General features: G+C 42.0%; 1 protein-coding gene across 14 annotated transcripts in view; it reads right to left on the bottom strand.

The window, feature by feature from the left end:
• hspg2 (heparan sulfate proteoglycan 2) overlaps positions 1-20,075 on the bottom strand; it is a 529,465-nt gene that overhangs the window by 348,828 nt on the left and 160,562 nt on the right. For 11 of the 14 annotated variants that reach the window (XM_072586792.1, XM_072586797.1, XM_072586801.1 and 8 more), the window contains exon 4: positions 8,848-8,919. The exons of the other annotated variants lie outside the window; for them this stretch is intronic. In XM_072586792.1, coding sequence (XP_072442893.1) covers positions 8,848-8,919 — 72 coding nt within the window. The remainder of the gene's footprint in view (positions 1-8,847; positions 8,920-20,075) is intronic. 14 annotated transcript variants of the gene reach the window in all.

Raw genomic sequence — 20,075 nt, 5'->3', positions numbered from 1 at the left:
TAGTGAGCAAAATTAGGGCACGTGGTATTGGGGGCAAAATACTGATTTGAATTGAAAATTGGCTGACTGACAGGAAGCAAAGAGTAGTGATAAACAGGTCCCTTTCGGAATGGCAGGCGGTCACCAGTGGGGTACCACAAGGTTCGGTGCTGGGACCACAGCTGATTACAATATACATTAACGATATAGATAAAGGCAGTAAAAGTAATATTAGCAAATTTGCTGATGACACAAAGCTGGGTGGCAGGGTGAAATGTGAGGAGGATGTTATGAGAATACAGGGTGACTTGGACAGGCTGGGTGAGTGGACAGACGTTTGGCAGATGCAGTTTAATGTGGATAAATGTGTGGTTATCCACTTTGGTGGCATTATCAGGAATGCAGATTACTATCTAAAAGGAGTCAAATTAGGTAAAGGGGAAGGACAACAAGATCTAGGCATTCTTGTACATCAGTCAATGAAAACAAGCATGCAGTTACTGCAGGCAGTGAAGAAAGCTAATGGCATGTTGGCCTTAATAACAAGAGGAATTGAGTATAGGAGCAAAGTCATCCTTATGTAGCTGTACAGGGCCCTGGTGAGACTGTACCTAGGGTATTGTGTGCAGTTTTGGTCTCCAAATTTGAGGAAGGACATTCTGGCTATTGAGGGAGCGCAGCATAGGTCAATTCCCGGAATGGCGGGACTATCATATGCTGAAAGATTGGAGTGACTGGGCTTGTATACACTTGATCTTAGAAGGATGACAGGTTATCTGATTGATATGTATAAGATTATTAAAGGATTGGACACTCTGGAGACAGGAAGCATGTTTCCGCTGATGTGAGAGTCTAGAACCAGAGGACACACTTTAAAAATAAAAGGTAGGCCATTTGGAACAGAGTTGAGGAGAAACTTCTTCACCCAGAGAGTGGTGGGTGTATGGGATGCTCTGCCCCAGAAGGCAGTGGAAGCCAAGTCTCTGGATACTTTCAAGAAAGAGATGGATAGAGCTCTTAAAGATAGTGGAATCAAAGGTTACAGGGATAAGGCAGGAGCAGGATACTAATTGTGGATGATCAGCCTTGATCTTAATGGTGGTGTTGGCTCGAAGGGCCGAATGGCCTCCTCCTGCACCTATTGTCTATTGTTACTAGACAAGGGTCACTACACATGGACAGAGAGTATAGAGTTGTCAGACCTGCTGGGTTTCTCAAGCAATTTCTTTTTTCTTTGTACCTTCTTAATCAAAGCAGCATTGGATTTTCTCTTAATATTTCTCTCCTGCAAGACAAGGAACCAGGGAACTCGAATTTATGTTGCCTTTCTGGTACCTAGGGATCAGGGATGTCTCAGAGCGACTGAAGGGAATTCTGAAGGGGGAGGGTGAACAGCCAGCAGTCAGTACATGTCAATACCAATAACATGGATATAAAAGAAATGAGATTCTACACAAGAATTGAGAGTGTTAGGTAATGGATTAAAGAGGAAGATTATAACCTCCAGATTACTTTTGGTGCCACACGCAACTTAGTACAGGAATAGGTCATTCAGTAGGAATAGTGTAGGTCAGATGAATGCTTGGCTGAAGGGATGATGTGGGGGAGGGGTGAGGGCTTCAGATCTTTGGATCATTGGGACAGGTTCTGAGGTAGCTGGGACTTGTACAAGCTGGACAGGTAGCCCCTGAACCATAATGGATCCAATATCCTTTCTAGGAGGTTTGCTTGCGCTGTTGGGAAGGGGAATGGCGTACAGAGTAGGTGGGAAGTCAGGAGCAAAGAACAATCATATGAAGAAGGAATGCAAAGACAATCCAGTAGGCAGAGAAGACACGGGCATAATAAGGCACACGAGAGATCCCGAAAGCTAACTCGTATCTATATTATCTGGTAAAACAGATGAACTTCGAGCACTGATCAGCATGTGGAAATTAGATGTTGTTGCAATCACTGAGACATGGTTAAAGGACTGAAGCGCAACATTTCAGGGTATAGAGGTTTCAAGTGCATTCAAGGGCAGGGGTTTAGTGTAACAGAGGTGAGGCATTGAATTATTGATAAAGGAAACCATCACTGCAGTAATGAGGGAGGATGTCATAGAAGAGTCTTCAAGTAAGTCCATCTGGGTGGAATTTGGAAATGAAAAATGACTTTGTTGGGATTATACTATAGGCCTCCCAACATTCAGAAGGAGAGAGAGGAGCTAATCACAAAAAGGTGAGAGAAAAAGAATTTCGTAGTAGGAGATTTCAACTTTCCTAACTTTAACTGAGATTGCCTTAGTGTGAAAGGTTTAGACCGACTGAAATGTTTCAAGCGCATGCAAGAGATCTTTTGGTGTCAATACATAGGTATAAATGTAGAAATGGGGCAAGTCATAGACTTTCTCCTAAGGAATGAAGCCAGTCAAATTGTTGAAGTGCCAATAGGTGAGAATTTTAGGGGCAATGACCATAACTCTAAGCTTCAAAGTCATTATGGAAAGATATAAGGATAGTGCAGAAGTTGTGCCTAAAATGAGGGAAGGCCCAATTCCATATTAGGGTTATGTTTAACAAACATAACTGCAAAAAGCTGCTTCCAGTCAAAGACGACATTGAGAAGTGGGAGTCTTTTAAAAGAAAGTGAGTTGCCTCTCATTCTACATTTCGAAAAGGGTCTGTGTCTGGTCAGTCATGGTTCACTGTGCAAATAGCAGGAAACCACCTCGACAATGAACAGTGTTCAGCTTTCGCACGTCATTCATCGCTGCAGGAAGCAGAATGTATTTTTAATTCTTATTGTTAAACAACATCCTCTCGTCTGGGACTTGATCAACCCATATTCAAAAGCAGTCTTCATTGTTCATTGAGCAAGACGAGTCATCAAAACTCCAAAGAATCAGAAGAAACATATGTATATAAAATCATAGAATCCCCGTAGTGTGGAAACAGGCCATTTGGCCTAACAAGTGCACATCAACCCTTTGAAGAGTATCCCACTCAGACCAATTACCCTACCCTATTACTCTACATTGTCCTGAGCAAATGCCCATAATCTACACATCGCTGAACACTATGGGGCAATTTAGCCTGGCCAATTCACCTAACTTGCACATCTTTGGACTGTGGGAGGAAACTGGAGCACGCGGAGAAAACCCACGCAGACACGGGGAGAACGTGCAAACTCCACACAGACAATCGCCCAAGGCTGAAACTGAACCGAGGTCCCTGGCGCTGTGAGGCAGCAGTGCTAACCACTAAGCCACTTGGTCACCCAACCAATTAAACAAGTGGATTTTCCTGCTCAGCATTACGTTCAATACAATCGAGAGCTCTGAGCTTCTCAAAGTCTGATTCTTGTGAAGCTGGTCACAAACCAAATCTCAAAATTGCCCAGGCTGACATAGGCAGCTTGCAAGATGTACATATCCTTTACATGTTGAGTATATGATAAGTTGCCCCAAGTGCACTGTAAAAGTCCCCATCGAATTTAGAGATCAGGGATAAATTACATGCATCATATTTGCCTTTATAATCAGTAGAGATGCAAACCACAACTGGCTCAATTCCACTTGTCAATCATACAGGTTTGCAGGTTAGTCACACTTCAAGATGATATTGAAATGCACAATTAATCCATTCGGGCTTTTAAGTTGTCAGTGCACTCTCCTCACTTGCAGGATGTTTTTATACTCATATCCCCATGAGCAATTTCTTTTTAGTTTAGCCAACAGTGAGACCATCAAACTAAAACTCAGATTTAACAACTCATAATGGGTTCAGGCTGTGATATTGATACAGAGACCATAACATCCTAATCTCATCAAGAATCGCCAACATTACAAGTACAAAATTTTAAAGATTTCTGTATTTTGGGGCTACATCTTAAATTTAAGATAAATTGATGAATTAAGGAATCATGTAACCTGAGTGGCTTGATTGTGATGGGATCCAAGTAACGAGACTTGCTGGGAAGGTGTAAGGTGTCCAGATCCACAGATAATGGCAAGAGCTGACTCAACAAATAGACATTGCTGGAAATTTCTCGAAGTATGAACTTCTGAGGGGGCTAATTCCCCTGCTTTCTGTATTGTTTTGAAGATATGACCCAGGAAATGTCAGACACAACGTTCCTGGTTTAACTCCTAGTTGACAACAACTGAGCCTCCAACCTCCAAAATGAACCCCCCAATCACACATTGACCCTAACTTTTGATTCTCCAAAGGATCCACTTCCCCCTTACCCCTACAACTTGACCTGATGCACTTTCAGATCACACTAACACTTAATCAGCCCTGGTTCAAACTGCTACCAGCACCCCTCAAGCACCCATTTACCCCAAACCACTCCAGACTAATACTCCTCCAAAGCCAGACACAACCATACCCTTATCCCAACTCGAGTGGTCCCTACCATCCAAACAGCTATCGCACTCTGCTATCCTGCTTCACTAGCACCTAACTTCATAGCCTAACTTGCATCCCAACCTGGCACAATCTACCCACTTCCTACCCATCCACTAACATTCACATTAGACACTTAAATTAATTTTACAGTAGATAGAAGTGTATCCACCCTTGCCCCAACGCTCTAGTGAAGCACAGAGCATTTTGGTAGAAGATACCTTCTGCCTTTCTAAAGAAACTGGACTCAGAATCCAGCCAGAAACACAGAGCTACACAGTTGTAGGAGAAAGCAGGAGCACAGAGGCAATCCAACAATGACAGCCGCCCTGCAGAAAACCAGAGACATTAGGTCAGGCGAACAAAACTCTGGTCAAAGAGATAGATCTGCAGGAGTATTTTAAAACAAGGAAAGGTGAGACAGGGAAGTACAGGATGGGAATTCCACAGGCTGGGAACTAATGAGCTGATAGCACTGCTACCAATTAAAATTCAGGATCCTCAAGGATTTTAACTTTCCAAACATAGACTGGGACTGCCATTGTGTTAAGGATTTAGATGGAGAGGAATTTGCAAAGTGTGTACAAGAAAATTTTCTTATTCAGTATGTGGATGTACCTACTAGGGAAGGTGCAAAATTTGACATAATCTTGGGAACGAAGGCAGGGTAGGTGACTGAGGTGTCAGTGGGGGAACACTTTGGGGCCAGCAACCATGACTCCATTAGATTGAAAATAGTGATGGAAAAGGATAGACCAGATCTAAAAGTTGAAGTTCTAAATTGGAGAAAGGCTAATTTTGACGGTATAAGGCAAGAACTTTCAAAAGCTGATTGGGGGCAGATGTTCGCAGGTAAAGGGATGGCTGGAAAATGGGAAGCCTTCAGGAATGAAATAATGAAAATCCAGAGAAATCATATTCCTGTCAGGGTGAAAGGAAAGGCTGGTAGGTATAGGGAATGCTGGATGACTAAAGAAATTGAGGGTTTGGTTAAGAAAAAGAAGGAAGCATATGTCAGGTATTGACAGGATAGATCGAGTGAAGCCTTACAAGAGTATAAAGGAAGTAGGAGCATACTTAAGAGGGAAATCAGGAGGGCAAAAAGGGGACATGAGATAGCTTTGGCAAATAGAATTAAGGAGAATCCAAAGGGTTTTTACAAGTATATTAAGGACAAAAGGGTAACTAGGGAGAGAATAGGGCCCCTCAAAGATCAGCAAGGCAGCCTTTGTGTGGAGCCACAGAAAATGGGGGAGATACTAAATGAATATTTTGCATCAGTATTTACATCAGAAAAAGATATGGAAGACATAGAATGTAGGGAAATAGATGGTGACACCTTGCAAATTGTCCATTTAAAGAGGAGGAAGTGCTGGATATCTTGAAACCCATAAAAGTGGATAAATCCCCAGGATCTGATCAGGTGTACCCTGGAACTCTGTGGGAAGCTAGAGAAGTGATTGATGGGTGCCTTGCTGAGATATTTGTATCATCGACAGTCACAAGTGAGATGCCGGAAGACTGAAGGTTGGCTAACGTGTTGTCACTGTTTAAGAAGGGCGGTAAAGACAAGCCAGTGAGCCTGACGTCGGTGGTGGGCAAGTTTTTGGAGGGAATCCTGAGGATGTACCTGTATTTGAAAAGTCAAGGACTGATTAGGGATAGTCAACATGGTTTTGTGCATGGGAAATCATGTCTCACAAACTTGATTGAGTTTTTGAAGAAGTAACAAAGAAGATTGATGAGGGCATTGTGGTAGATGTGATCTATATGGACTTCCATAAGGCATTCGACAAAATTCCCCGTGGGAGACTGATTAGCAAGGCTAGATCTCATGGAATACAGGGAGAATACATTTGGATACAGAACTGGCTCAAAGGTAGAAGACAGAGGATGATAGTGGAGAGTTGTTTTTCAGACTGGAGGCCTGTGACTCGTGGAGTGCCACAAGGATCGATGCTGGGTCTACTACTTTTTGTCATTTGCACAAATGATTTGGATGTGAGAATAAGAGGTACAGTTAGTAAGTTTGCAGATGATACCAAAATTGGAGGTGTAGTGGACAGCGAAGAGGGTTACCTCAGATTACAACAAGATATGGACCAGATGGGTCAATGGGCTGAGAAGTGGCAGATGGAGTTTAATTCAGATAAATGTGAGGTGCTGCATTTTGGGAAAGTAAATCTTAGCAGTACTTATACACTTAATGGTAAGATCCTAGGGAGTGTTGCTGAACAAAGAGACCTTGGAGAGCTGGCTGATAGTTCCTTGAAAGTGGAGTCGCAGGTAGATAGGAGAGTGAAGGCGGCATTTGGTATGCTCTCTTTTATTGGTCAGAGTATCGAGTAGAGGAGTTGGGAGGTCATGTTGCGGCTGTACAGGACATTGGTTAGGCCACTGTTGGAATATTGCATGCAATTCTGGTCTCCTTCCTATCGGAAAGATGTTGTGAAACTTGAAAGGGTTCAGAAATGATTTACAAGGATGTTGCTGGGGTTGGAGGATTTGAGCTATAGGGAGAGGCTGAATAGCTAGAGCTGTTTTCCTTGGAGCGTCGTGTAGAGGTTTATAAAATCATGAGGGGCATGGATAGGATAAATAGACAAAGTCTTTTCTCTGGGGTCAGGGAGTCCAGAACTAGAAGGCATAGGTTTAGGGTGAGAGGAAAGATACAAAAGAGACCTAAGGGGCAACTTTTTCACGCAGAGGGTGGGACAGGTATGGAATGTGCTGCCAGCAGAAGTGGTGGAGGTTGATACAATTGCAACATTTAAAAGGCATTTGGATGGGTATATGAATAGGAAGGGTTTGGAGAGATATGGGCCAGGTGCTGGCAGGGGGGACCAGATTGGTCCAGTGAACAGTACAGCGTGTACAGTGAACAGCCCTTCAGTCCTTCATATCAATGCTGGTCACTGAGCACCTATCTATTCTAATCTCATTTTCTTAATTTGGCCCATAGTCCTGTATGCTATGGTGTTTTGAGTGCTCCCTTAAGCACTTCTTAAATATCTGAGGGTTCTTGCACCTTCCACCCCTTTAGGCTCAAATTTTCAGATACCCACTATGCTCTGCATGAAAACTTTCACTCAAATTCCCTCTAAACCTCCTGTTACTTACCTTAGAATGGTGCCTCCTGGTTAGTGACACCTTGAGTAAGAGGAAAGATTTTCCCTAACCACCTTGTCTATGACCCTCATAACTTTATATACTTCAATCAGTTCCCCACCCCTCCATTTCCTGTTCAAATGAAAACAATCCCACCCTATCTAGACTCTATTCATAGTTGACTAAATCCAGCCAAGACAACATCCTGGTGAATCTCCTCTGTGCCCTCCCTTATGCAATCAAATCCTTCATACTGCGCGGTGATCAGAACTGAACACAGTACTCCAGCTGTGGCTGACTAATATTATATACAGCCCCACCACAATCTCCTTGCATTCAATGCTCTAACTAATAGAGGCAACTATCCCATATGCCTCTTTAACCAACTTATCTACCTGTCCTGCTGCCTTCAAGGATCTCTGGGCAGACACACCTACCTACTTCCTAGGGCCTGACCATTTACTCCCTTACCTTGTTCATCCTCCCAAAATCTCACCCTTTTCAGGATTACGTTCATGACTGTTCTGTCCATCTAACCAACCTGTCAACATTACTCAATAATCTAAGGCTTTTCTCTTCACTATTGCCAAACCACCCAATTTTCATCTCATACACATTATTCAACTGTGGGTCAACGTGGGATACTGCGTACGGAAATGATAGTTGATCAAGACTTGGTGCAGCCAAAGACACTTATCATGATCTCATAATTATGAAGAGAATGACAGAGATTGGCCAGAACTCATAAGAACAGTCAAGTCTAGAAGTAAAACAGACATGATTAAGGGCTTCAGCAATTAAGCGAAGGCATGTGCAAGATTGAGTAGTGTTACGGATGCAAAGGAAGCGGTAATGATGGTGCAAAGTCGAAATTAGAAACCGAGTCAAATAATGGCACCGACGCTAATAATGTGACTCAGTGACAAACAATTGTCAGGGAGACAGATGAAGTCTGTATCTAGGAGATAAAGTCTGGACCACCTCTGCGCTGTATACATTTTATAATTATTTATAATGTGGAACCTGCATTCGGGTTAGAGATATTCACAGCAGATTGGATTTCTTGGAGGAAATTACCATTTTGTTTTAATCTGTCACCACTAGGAAGGCCAACATCTGAGACGCATCCATAATTGCCCTGAAGTGGTGGCAAGTACAACTTTTGAATCATAATTGCCCCTGTGGTTTAGGTGATATACAAAAAGTAGCATGCATTTGAAATCATTTTCTAAGCCATTCCTTCTTTGGGTGCAGTATGACACACTTACATGCAGCTGTGTTGCTGGGTCTAGCTTTAATGGAGCAGAAGACTTATAGTGCAGGAGCAGACCATGTTAGGGAACACATACATGCTGGGTGCATGAACACTTACCATACTGAGGGGGTTCTGGACTACTATTCATTTCTGCCACAACTGGAATCATTAAAGGATACACTGAGGATTCTGGACATTCCCATCAGGATAAATGGGGACAAACAGAGGATACAGAGCAGGAGAGGGCACCCAGAGAGAGGTATACAGGACAACACATCAACAAAGAGGAGAAGGAAAACAGGATACAAGTGGGACAGAAAAACAGCGAAGGGAAACAAAACAGAGGATATAAATGGATTCAAAAGGGAATAAAGGGAGGAAAGAAGAAAAAGAAAGTAAACAATGATTGATAAAATGGATAATAGTTTGAACATATAATCAATAATTAAAATAAATCCCATTTACAATTCAACATCAGCTCACATCATGTATGTAGTTGATTAGTTTTACTTCAAAAGGTGATTTTTCAATAGCTGCAGGAAAATAGCTTTTACATCATCTTCACTCTCACATTCTCCACCAGGATTTGAGGCTGATTAAATGTCTCCAAATACTGCCACAATCTCAAAACTTCTGTGGTCTCCAGGATATTAAGTTTGAATAAGACTGACAAGAAATGACCACTTCCATTAGTTGATAATACAAGATGCATGGGGAATGCGAGAAACAACTTCTTTTTGCAGTGACTAGTAATGACCCGGAATTTGTTTCCTGTTGCAACTTAAACTCGTGTAACAGTTCTAAACACGTTAGATTGCTGAACTGAAAGAGTATCACTTTTTGTTGGAGATAAAAACGGATAACCAACCTCCACAAAACTGAGCTGATCACCAGAATGTTAGTGGGAAACAAAGTCATTACACATCAGTGAGCAAACCCTTTGATCTAGATAAAAGCTGAAAGAACTGTGGATGCTGTAAATCAGAAAAAAAAGACGTTGCTGGAAAAGCTGAGCAGGTCTGGCAGCACCTCAGAGGAAAGGTCACTCAATCTGAAATGTTAACTCTGATTCCTCTCCACAGATGCTGCAAGACCTGCTGAGCTTTTCCAATAACTTCTGTTTTGTACTGATGATCTTTCAGCTGATAGGCAGTAGTCAGCTGAGAAAAAACATGTGTTGAAGCAAATCTTTCCCTTTTGATGTCATTATTTATACTTGCTTCCAGTTCCTATCAATATTTCTTCCAAGGTGCACATGAATGGGGATGCACAGCTACCTAAAAATTAGCACTGAGTGGCTCACAGGGTCTTCTGTTTGAAGTCACCTCTGTGTGTACAGTAGTCATGCAACGAGATTTGAAGGTAACATGTACTAAAATGAACTGTAGAACACAATAAAATATTTACAGGGAACACTGGATCCCAACCTATCCAGGCTGCAGACACAAACAGGGATCCTCCCCAACTTTACCTTGCTGAAATTCTCAAAGTCACAAAAATCACTATTCTCTGATTCTCAATGAGCCTTATTTATTTAATGACTCATGAGACATGGCTGTCCTTGGCTGGGCCAACATTTATTGCCCATCCTTAGCTGCCCTTGAGAAGGTGGTGGTGAGCTGCCTTCTTGAACCGCGACAGTCCCTATGCTATAGGTAGACCCACAATGCCTTTGGGAAGGAATACAGAATTTTGATCCACTGACAGTGAAGGAACAATAACATATTTCATTAAAATAATAACTCTCTAATTCAGGATGTTGAGTGGCTTGGAGGGGAACTTGTAAATGATGGCATTTCCATATATCTTTGTCCTACTAGGTGTTAGAGGTTGACGGTTTTCAAGGTAATGTCCAAGGAGCCTTGGTACGTTTCTGCAGGAGAGGATATGGAAGTTGTGGATGCAGTAACAACAAAGCAGGCTGTTGTATCCCCATCCCTTCCCCTGCCAAAAGGTTGTTGATAGCACAAACTTCAGTGATGGTAATGCCATTACAGTGGACAGATAGTCTCTTATTGGAGATGGTCCTTGCCTGACATGTTTGTGAATGTTACTTGCCACCTGTTAGCCTAAGCCTGGATATTGTCCACATCTTGCTGTATTTGGACATAAGCTGCTTTAGTATCTGAGGACTCATGAAAGGTGTGGAGCATATTGAAATCATCCATGAATATCCCCACTTCTGACCTGCCCTTGTCATTCTCTTCCACTGATTAGATAATATCATGACCCATAATCACTCAGCTCGTTCGAAACATTTTCCTTGTTCTCAAACAGCTTCCTCTCTCTAATCACCCCCAGTTCTGAAGTACTTACATCCCTCTAACTCCAGCCTGTTGCACATCTCCAATATTTAAAGTACACTGCTAGTGATGACCATGCCTTCAGCCATCTTCACCCTAAGTTCTGGAATTCCCTCCATAAACAGCCCCTGCTTGGCTCAAAGGGGATCAAAAATATCTATTATTTTAACCAAGCTTTTAGTCAGCTGTCTTAATGTTTTCTTCAGTGGGTCCTCTCAATTACCTCTGAATACTGCATTTCATTCAAGGTGTGATGTAAATACAAGTCAGATGATTCAAATAATGAAGCACATGTGTAGAAGTTATGCAGAGAACAACCTGTTCAAACTTGAATGACTCGAGTTAAAATTTAACTTCCAAGCCAAGTCAAGATATTCTAGACACATTAGTTGCAGTGAAAACAAAGCATAAAGAATCAAACGTGGGAACAGAAGGACCAACTTGTCTCTGCTGTTGTAATGTAATCAATGTGCAAGGTCATTCTGTGTGGGAGAGTGGGCTGGACATTGTGGCATTTTAATGATTATTCATTGCCATGGTTGAGCACTCGGACATGCCCTGGGAACGTGGAGGCACCGAGAATTGAGCTGTTGTGTTTAGCAGCAGATTTAACGACCATATGTTAAACTATTTCAAAGGGACTCCAAACTCATTGTACTGATAAGCAGGGAGAGAGTCCATGCTGTGACTTATCAAGATTCAGTTAGGAAGACATCTAGCGATTACACTAGCGGTTTTTCTTTTATTTTATTCTTTCATAGAATGAGGATATCACTGGCAAAACTGGCATCCCTTCCGCCCCTTGGGAAGATGATGGGGAGTTCCTTCCTGAACTGCTGCAGTCCACATGCCAGAGGAACATCTACCATGCCATTAATTTGATACAGCAACAATAAAGGAATGGCCATTGAAGAAGGGAATTTGCAGGAAGTGGTGTTCCCATGTTACTGCTTCGAGATGGTAGAGGTTGCAGTTTTCCAAAGTGGTAACAAAGGAGCCTTAGCAGTTTGCTGCTGCAGTACATCCTGTGGAATGTGCAGCAATTAATATTTTAGATAAAGTCAGAGAGATGTACAGGACAGAAAAAGACCTTTCGGCCCAACTCATCCATGCTGACCAGATGTCCTAACCTAATTTAGTCCCATTTGCCAGCACCCGGCCCATATCACTCCAAACCCTTCCCATTCACATACCCATACAGATGCTTTATAAATGTTGTAATTGTACCAGCCTCCACCACTTCCTCTGGCAGCTCATTCCATACACATACCACCCTCTGTATGGAAAAGTTGCCCCTTAGGTCCCTTTTATATCTTTCCCCTCTCACCCTGAACCTATGCTCTCTAGTTCTGGACTCCCCAACCCCAGGGAAAAGACTTTATTTATTTATCCTATCCATGCTCCACATGATTTTATAAACCTCTATAAGGTCACCCCTCAGCCTCTGATGCTCCAGGGAAAACAGCCCCAGCCTATTCAACCTCTCCCTATAGCTCAAATCCTCCAACCCTGGCAACATCCTTGTAAATCTTTGCTGAGCCCTTTCAAGTTTCACAACATCCTTACAATAGGAAGGAGACCAGAATTACACACAATATTTCAACAGTGGCCTACAATATGTTCTGTACAGCCGCAACATGTCTTCCCAACTCCTGTACTCAATAATCTGACCAATAAAGGAAAGTATACCAAACACCTTCTTCACTATCCTACCTACCCGCGATTCTACTTTCAAGGAGCTATGAATCTGCACTCCAAGGTCTCTTCAATCAGCAACACTCCCTCTGGCCTTAATATTAAGTGCATAAGTGCTGCTAGTATTTGCTTTCCCAAAATACAGCATCTCGCATTCATCCAAATTAAACTCCATCTGTCACTCCTCAGCCCTTTGACCCATCTGATCAAGATCCCATTGTAATCTGATGTAACCTTCTTTGCTGTCTGCTATACCTCCAATTTTGGTGTCATCTGCAAACTTGCTAACTATACCTCCTATGTTCACATCCAAAATATTTATATAAATGATGAAATGTAGTGGACCCCACACCGATCCTTATGGACCTCCACTGGTCACAAGTCTCCAGTGTGAAAAACAACCCTTCACCACCACCATCTGTCTTCTACCTTCGAACCAGTTCTGTATCCAATTGGTTAGTTCTCCTTGTATTCCATGAGACCTAACCTTACAAACTAGTCTACCATGAGGAACCTTGTCGTACGTCTTACTGAAGTCCATTTAGATCACGTCCACCACTCTGCCCTCATCAATCTCTTTGTTACTTCTTCAAAAAACTCAATCAAATTCGTGAGACAGGATTTCCCATGCACAAAACCATGGTGACTATCCCTAATCACTTCTTGCCTTTCCAAATATGCTTAAATCCTGGTGGAGTGTTGATTAAATAGTTTACTTCGTCCTGAGTCATTTCTTAAATGTTATAGCTGCTTTCATTGAGGTAATTGAGCAGTATGCTAACACATTCCTGATGTGGGCTTACATTTATAACCTATTTCAGATCTCTATCTCTCCTTTACCATCATAAGGATCCTTCCTGACTTTTTCTCTGGGCATCTTCACAGTCTGTCTCACTTGCTGCTCCTCTCCCTCTGTCAACAGCATGAAAGTTATACTTTTCCAGCTCCTTCCAGTTCTGAAGAATCACACTTGAAACATTAACTCTGTTTCTTTCCACGGATGCGACCAGACATGCTGAGTTTCTGCAGCAGTTTCGGTTTTTAGTTCTGGATTAACAGTACTTCACTTTCTTATGTATGTTGCAAATGTTGGACAGGCTTTGAGGAGTCAGGTGATGAATTGCTTACCAGGCCTCTGACCTGCTCTTGCAGCCACACGATACCCATCAGTCAATCCACATGTTAGAAGAGCTGGGAAGTGACTATAGTAGTGCACCCACATTGATGCTTTATATGAAACCTGGCTGCAAAACTACATTCCTAATTCACTTTTAGGAGTGTGTGTCTCTTTCAACTTTTTGCACATGTTATCAGTTGCAAACATTTCCCATCAACTAATTCCACAGATACATTGGACGCGTATAGGATGAACCAAAAAATATAAAATTAATGCAATCCCTCCTTTCAAAGTTTGATTCTTTGTCCTCATTTTCCATGAGAAATTTGTTCGTTTCTCGTCTAAACTACCTATGTAAACTTGTCATGCAATAATACATTCTCCTGACAGTAGTGGTACTAGATTCTCAGTCAGAAAGGGTGGTGCTGGGAAACCACAGTAGGCCAGGTAGCATTGGAGAAGCAGGAGAATCAGGCATAAGCCCTTCATCAGGAATGGAGGTGTAATGCCCAAAATGTGGACTCTCCTGCTCCTCGGATGCTGCCTTACCTGCTGTGCTTTTCCAATGTTACCCTTTGACTCTGATCTCCAGCATCTGCAGTCTTCACCTTCTCCCCCTCATTCTAGATTCTCATCCAGTGGAGATCTTAGGGTTATTATATTCTAGTACGCTGCAGAAGATAGATTGTCACCATTATGGAATATCAGCATAAACAGTTGTCACAATATAGTCAACACTTTGTGGTAAATGCAAAAGAGGTTCAAAAAGAGAAATAAATGATTATTGATAAATTGAAATTTACAAGTCATTTCCATTTGACATCATTAAATCACCAAAGCAACTTCATTTATTTAATTGTACCTTGTGGCCTTTATATTTTGCTCCAACTTAATAGCAGAATAACACATTTTCCCATTCCATGGCACAGAACTCTTGCCCTTCTAAGCTTCACACCAATCAACTTAACATTAGCATTGTCATGGGGAATCCACAAGGAGCAATGAATAATATAGTAAATGAGATGTAATTTTAAATTTGGACTATTCACAAGTCAGCTGCTTTCACTTAGAATGGATAAAACCAGATGAGCAACACAGAGCAGAATATGTATCCAGAGCTCAACTGACAACTTTGAAACGTTATCGTGTCAGATAACCACTCGAAAGGGCATCACATGTTGGATTTAATTTCTTTCCCTAAAGATAAAAAAAATCAGATCTGAGACCAACTAAGTGCCTTCAAATGCCAAAAAAAACAGCATTTGCAATCACAAAAAATTATGATAGAACCAGAAAGTCAATCTGGAGAAAAGAAATGAAATACTGTTCATTCATGAAGAATTTCAATCGCCCTGACAGGGACTCAGTGAATAGGTATAGCATTGTTAAACAATCAGTCAATCTGAGACAGTCACCTGCTTTAGATGAATGCGGTCCTTCAGTTTTGTATTGCCTCTGGCCAAATTGGTGAAACACATGCAGAACTTTGTGCAGAGACTTGAGCAGATAATCTCAGTTGACCTCCAATAAAGTAGTGAATGAGTGCCACATTGTCAGAAGTTCTGCTTTACGAATAAGATTCACACAGCATGGAAACAGGCCTTTCAGTCCAACTAGTCCATGCTAACCATATTCCCACTTCCCTGTATTTGACAAATGAACTCCATGCACATCCAGCCATTTTGAGTGGGTGTCCACAATGACTAAGAACATTAAGCCCATGAAAGGACCTATGTAGTTGAGTCCAGGATTACCTGGCCATTCCCACAAATGTGGGGGAGCTGCTGGCAGTAATGTTTGTCCTTGTTGGCACTCTGGGCACTGCCCCACTAAAGTGGCTATGTCTACATCAGACATAACCCGTCACCAACATCTTCATTTTGGAAACCTATAGATGATCCTGGTGGAGTTTGGCCAGTATCTGATGGTGAACTCCACTTGGGACAATCACTCTTGCTCCCCATAATATTATGCCGTCCTGTACTGAGATCTGGTCTATCCAGGTTCACAAACGTTTCAATTCTTGTTGTGATGGCTCTTTGGTTTCCTCCATCACCACCAGCTGTTTCAATTTTTCCAGGAACAGATCTTTCTATCAACAAAGTCTGATATTGTCAGCTGTGACTGGAAGTTTGCATAGAAAGTTATGACTTGTCCAGATGCAGTACCACCAGTGGTGTATCTGCCCACGTGAGGTGGCTCAATGCATCTGCATTTCCTACTTTGCCTTCCAGAGTGTTCCAATTTGTAATTATATGCACATAATATTACAGCCTATCACTGAATTCAGCCTGAATCTATGAGCAGCACTAACTTGTCCTCTTTAAATTGAACGAGCAGAAGCTTGTGGTCTATTATTATCACAAATTTACATCCATAAAGCTATTGATAGAACTTCCTCACTCCAAATCGGACTGCCAAACCTTCCTCCTTGATCTGTGTGTATTTACTCTCTGTATTAATCAAATTTTGGGATACATACGCGATTGGGCATCCCTCTCCATCGGGCCATCTATAAGCTAACACTATCCCAATGCCCGCATCGCAGATCTCATTTGGAATCATACTGTGCCAACAGCTTGGAGGATGGGAGCCGTTCCTTCACTTCCCTGCATGCTATAGGTCGACTGTAAATGGTACTCACAAGGAGTACCATTTACAGTCCAATCATTGCAGCAAAAGCTTCAGTGCACTATAGTTTTATTTTATCACACTTGGTGTCACCTGTTAGCAGTTGGCCTACATCGTGTTATACTTCACGTTGTCTGCAAATCTCAACTTCCAAGGCTGGCACTTTTTAAAGAATTGATGTGAAGGTATCAGGATGGAGGCCAGGTTACTTATGAATTTCCCGTAATAATTCACCAGCCCAAGGAAAGACCTAATCTCCTGTACAGATATGGGAGGCAGGGCATCTTTGATCACCCTCAGCTTACCTTCCAATGGGTGTAAACCAGTTTTGTCGACTCTGTAGCTCCATTAGATTACTTCAGGTGCCTGGAATACACATTTCTCTTTTTTGGCGTATGCCCCAAGTTGCCATATATCTGCCCTCTGAGGTATTCATAAAAGTCCTGCAGTAATATTCAAGGAACAGCTAAGCCATGTTCCCTCTAACTTTTCTGCTGTTATACCAACGTTTTGAGCAACTGTGCAACCTCACAGCTTAGAGAGAACATTGCAGGTAAGGCCCTGCACCCCACTTTCCACCTTAATAACTAAGGCTCGTCCACCATCTAAAATGAATGATCCCATCATTACATTGCTGTTCGTGCGACCTCATTGTGTGAAATTTAGATTTTGCGTATTACAACACTTCAGAGTTAAATTGGCTGTAAGTCACAGCAACATCACAAGGAGTACCATTTACAGTCCAATCGTTGCAGCAAAAGCTTCAGTGCACTATAGTTTTATTTTATCACACTCGGCGTCAACTGTTGGCAGTTGGCCTACATCCTGTTATACTTCACGTTGTCTGCAAATCTCAACTTCCAAGGGCTCGCCTGTCTGTCTGTCCTTGAAATCATCTGCCCGGAGTCTGGGAAAGGCACATGATCATTTCAAGCCTTTCTTTCCTGCAGCTATTGGTTCCCTGGACATTACCCCCCAATACTGCAATTTCTAAATTTGTCAAGTTTAAGAAGTTTGGAATCGCTCTGTCAAGAAGCTCGCGGCAATTTGATTTGATTTCCTTCTACAAGCAAACAATCAAAACCTTGAACATCTTGGGCACTTCGAGCTCATAACATCCCCAGTACTTCGTCATCAGACACAGGTAAACTTCCATGAAATCCAGGAAGTACAGAAGTCTAATTCCCTGGAGTGAACAAATGGATCTAGTGATTAATTTCACCAGTGGTCTCCTTACCAACTCCCATTCAGACCGTGTGTAAAATGAGACTCTGTACAGGAAAGGCAAGTTTATTTATGTCTGCAAAAAGCTTTTGTGATAATTACAAGACAAATGTAAAGTTGAGATTAAGGGAAATGTAAACAAACTGATTTCAGCCAGAACACATTGCCGCTTTCAAACAACTTTAATTTTTTTTAAATATCAATGGCAGCGCAGACGGTCTCTGTGTTCAGAGCCTATTCAGGGACAGTGGCAGGAGGGAATCAAACCTACCTTCAACACAGGTCAGGAACCTGGTTCAGACAGCAACTGCCTACATGGTCCGATAGGACGAGGGGGACTTTACTGTTGGTGCAATCAAGACAGAGTGGGAGAGGTTCCAATGATCGTCTCTTAGAAATCGTCCACATGTTGCACATTTTCAAGATACATGCATTGCTTTAAGTTACATCAATATCACAATGAGTACTGCTTCTTCAGTTCAATCTGTAAAGCAAAGGTTTCACTGAACTGTATTCTTATTTTATCACACTCAGCACCAACTGTTGCAGCTGGGTTATATTTTGTTACATTTCACTTAATCTGCAAATCTCAATTTCCATAAGTTGCCTGTCTGTCCTCTAAATCTTCCTTTTCTTACATTCATTCGTGGGATGAAGGGTCATTGATTGAACCAGCATTTATTGTCCATTCCTAATTGCCCAGAGGGTTGTTTAAGAACCACTCACATCGCTGTGGGTCTGGAGTCACATGTAGGCCAGACCAGGTACGGATGGCAATTTCCGTCCCTAAAGGACATTGGTGAACCAGATCGGTTTTTCCACCAATAGCAAAGGATTCACCAACATCATTAGGCTCTTGAATCTAAATTTATTTATCGAATTCAAATTCCACCATCTGTCATGGTGAGATTTGAACTTGGGTCCCCAGGACATAACCTAGATCTCTGGATTAGTAGTCTAGTAATATCATCATTTGGCCATCGCCTCCCTCTACCATACTCAACACAATCATTTATTCGCTGAGTACTCTGGATTTTTCAGGCAAATGCCTAAAGCTAACAACTCACATAAGTAAAAACATCCTGAACAAACCTGAAAAAAATAAATGCAGCACTTTTGTTTATTCTCTAGAATCAGTATTGATGACTTGCAGGACTCCTCTCACTCAACAGTTATCCAATGTTCCATCATTTCTAGTGAGTCTGTCCTGAAGGTGAGGTAGAATATACCGGGGTCTCTGGGATATTTTCTGTAAAATGTGATTTCAATGAGTATCACACTCATAAGCAAAGCTTATGTTTGTTTCAGGAGTTTGGATCCATTTGGAGAGCACTCCAGCAACAGGATTTTTAGGGTTAGAACAGAGCAGAGGGAATATGGAACAGACACAATTAGGGATGCAAATTCTAATTTAAAAAAAAATCATTTCAGGCATTGTGCGCCCAGCTGGCCGGGCTAGGTTAATGAGGAGCATCAGATGAGCAATGGAGGAATGGTTGCAATGTGACTTGAGAAGTACTGCAGAGGTGTGGGCTAGTAATCTGGAGACAAACCACATTCTATCAAGGCTGTTGACAAATTTAAATTCGAATAATTAAAACACTTGAATAAAATACATGCAATAGTAACCACGAGATTCCATCCTGTCCACAAATGTTCTGGAAGGAGGAAATGTGCCAATTTGATCCAATATAACCTACATGTGACTTCAAATGCTTGGCCATGTGGTTGACTCTCAACTGTTCTCTGAAAAGGCCTGAGCAAGCCAACCAAATAATATCTGATTCACACAGACTGCCACCCTGTATCCACTTTAGCACTGGACGTTACAAAGTAACAACCTGACCAGTCAACCCTGAAAAGTTCTACTCATTAATATCCTGAAGCTGGTGACAAAACTGGCACAGTTAGTTAAGTAACAGCCAGAGAGCAGCATACTCACTGAATCACATCTTACAAATAATAAATATCCCAGAGACCATTCACCACCTTGGTACGTCCTACCTCAGGGCATCCATCACACTCCAGGGCAGTGAATCCCACAGATTCATGACCCTTTAACAGTAGCAATTTCTCCTCATTTCTGATTTCAATTTGCTACCCATTTTCCTGAAACTCTCGTCCCAGACTGCCCTGTAAGAGGAAACGCCGTTTTCACGTCTACTTTTTCGAAACACTTCGGCATATTTTAGAACTCAACTTGATCTCCTCTCATTCTTATAAATTCTAAACAGTTAAGGCCTGAACTGAACTGGGAAAAACCCCCAGTCTCTGGAATCAATCCTATGAACTACATCTGAACTGCCTCCAATGCCTTCTCAAGTCGACAATACTCCAGGTGGGGTCTTACTAATGCCTTGTACAATTGCAGCATC

The sequence above is a fragment of the Chiloscyllium punctatum genome, chromosome 16, assembly GCF_047496795.1.
Source record: "Chiloscyllium punctatum isolate Juve2018m chromosome 16, sChiPun1.3, whole genome shotgun sequence".
NCBI lineage: Eukaryota > Metazoa > Chordata > Chondrichthyes > Orectolobiformes > Hemiscylliidae > Chiloscyllium > Chiloscyllium punctatum.
Note: the sequence above shows the minus strand (reverse complement) of the source record. Positions and strands in the feature narration are given on the sequence as shown.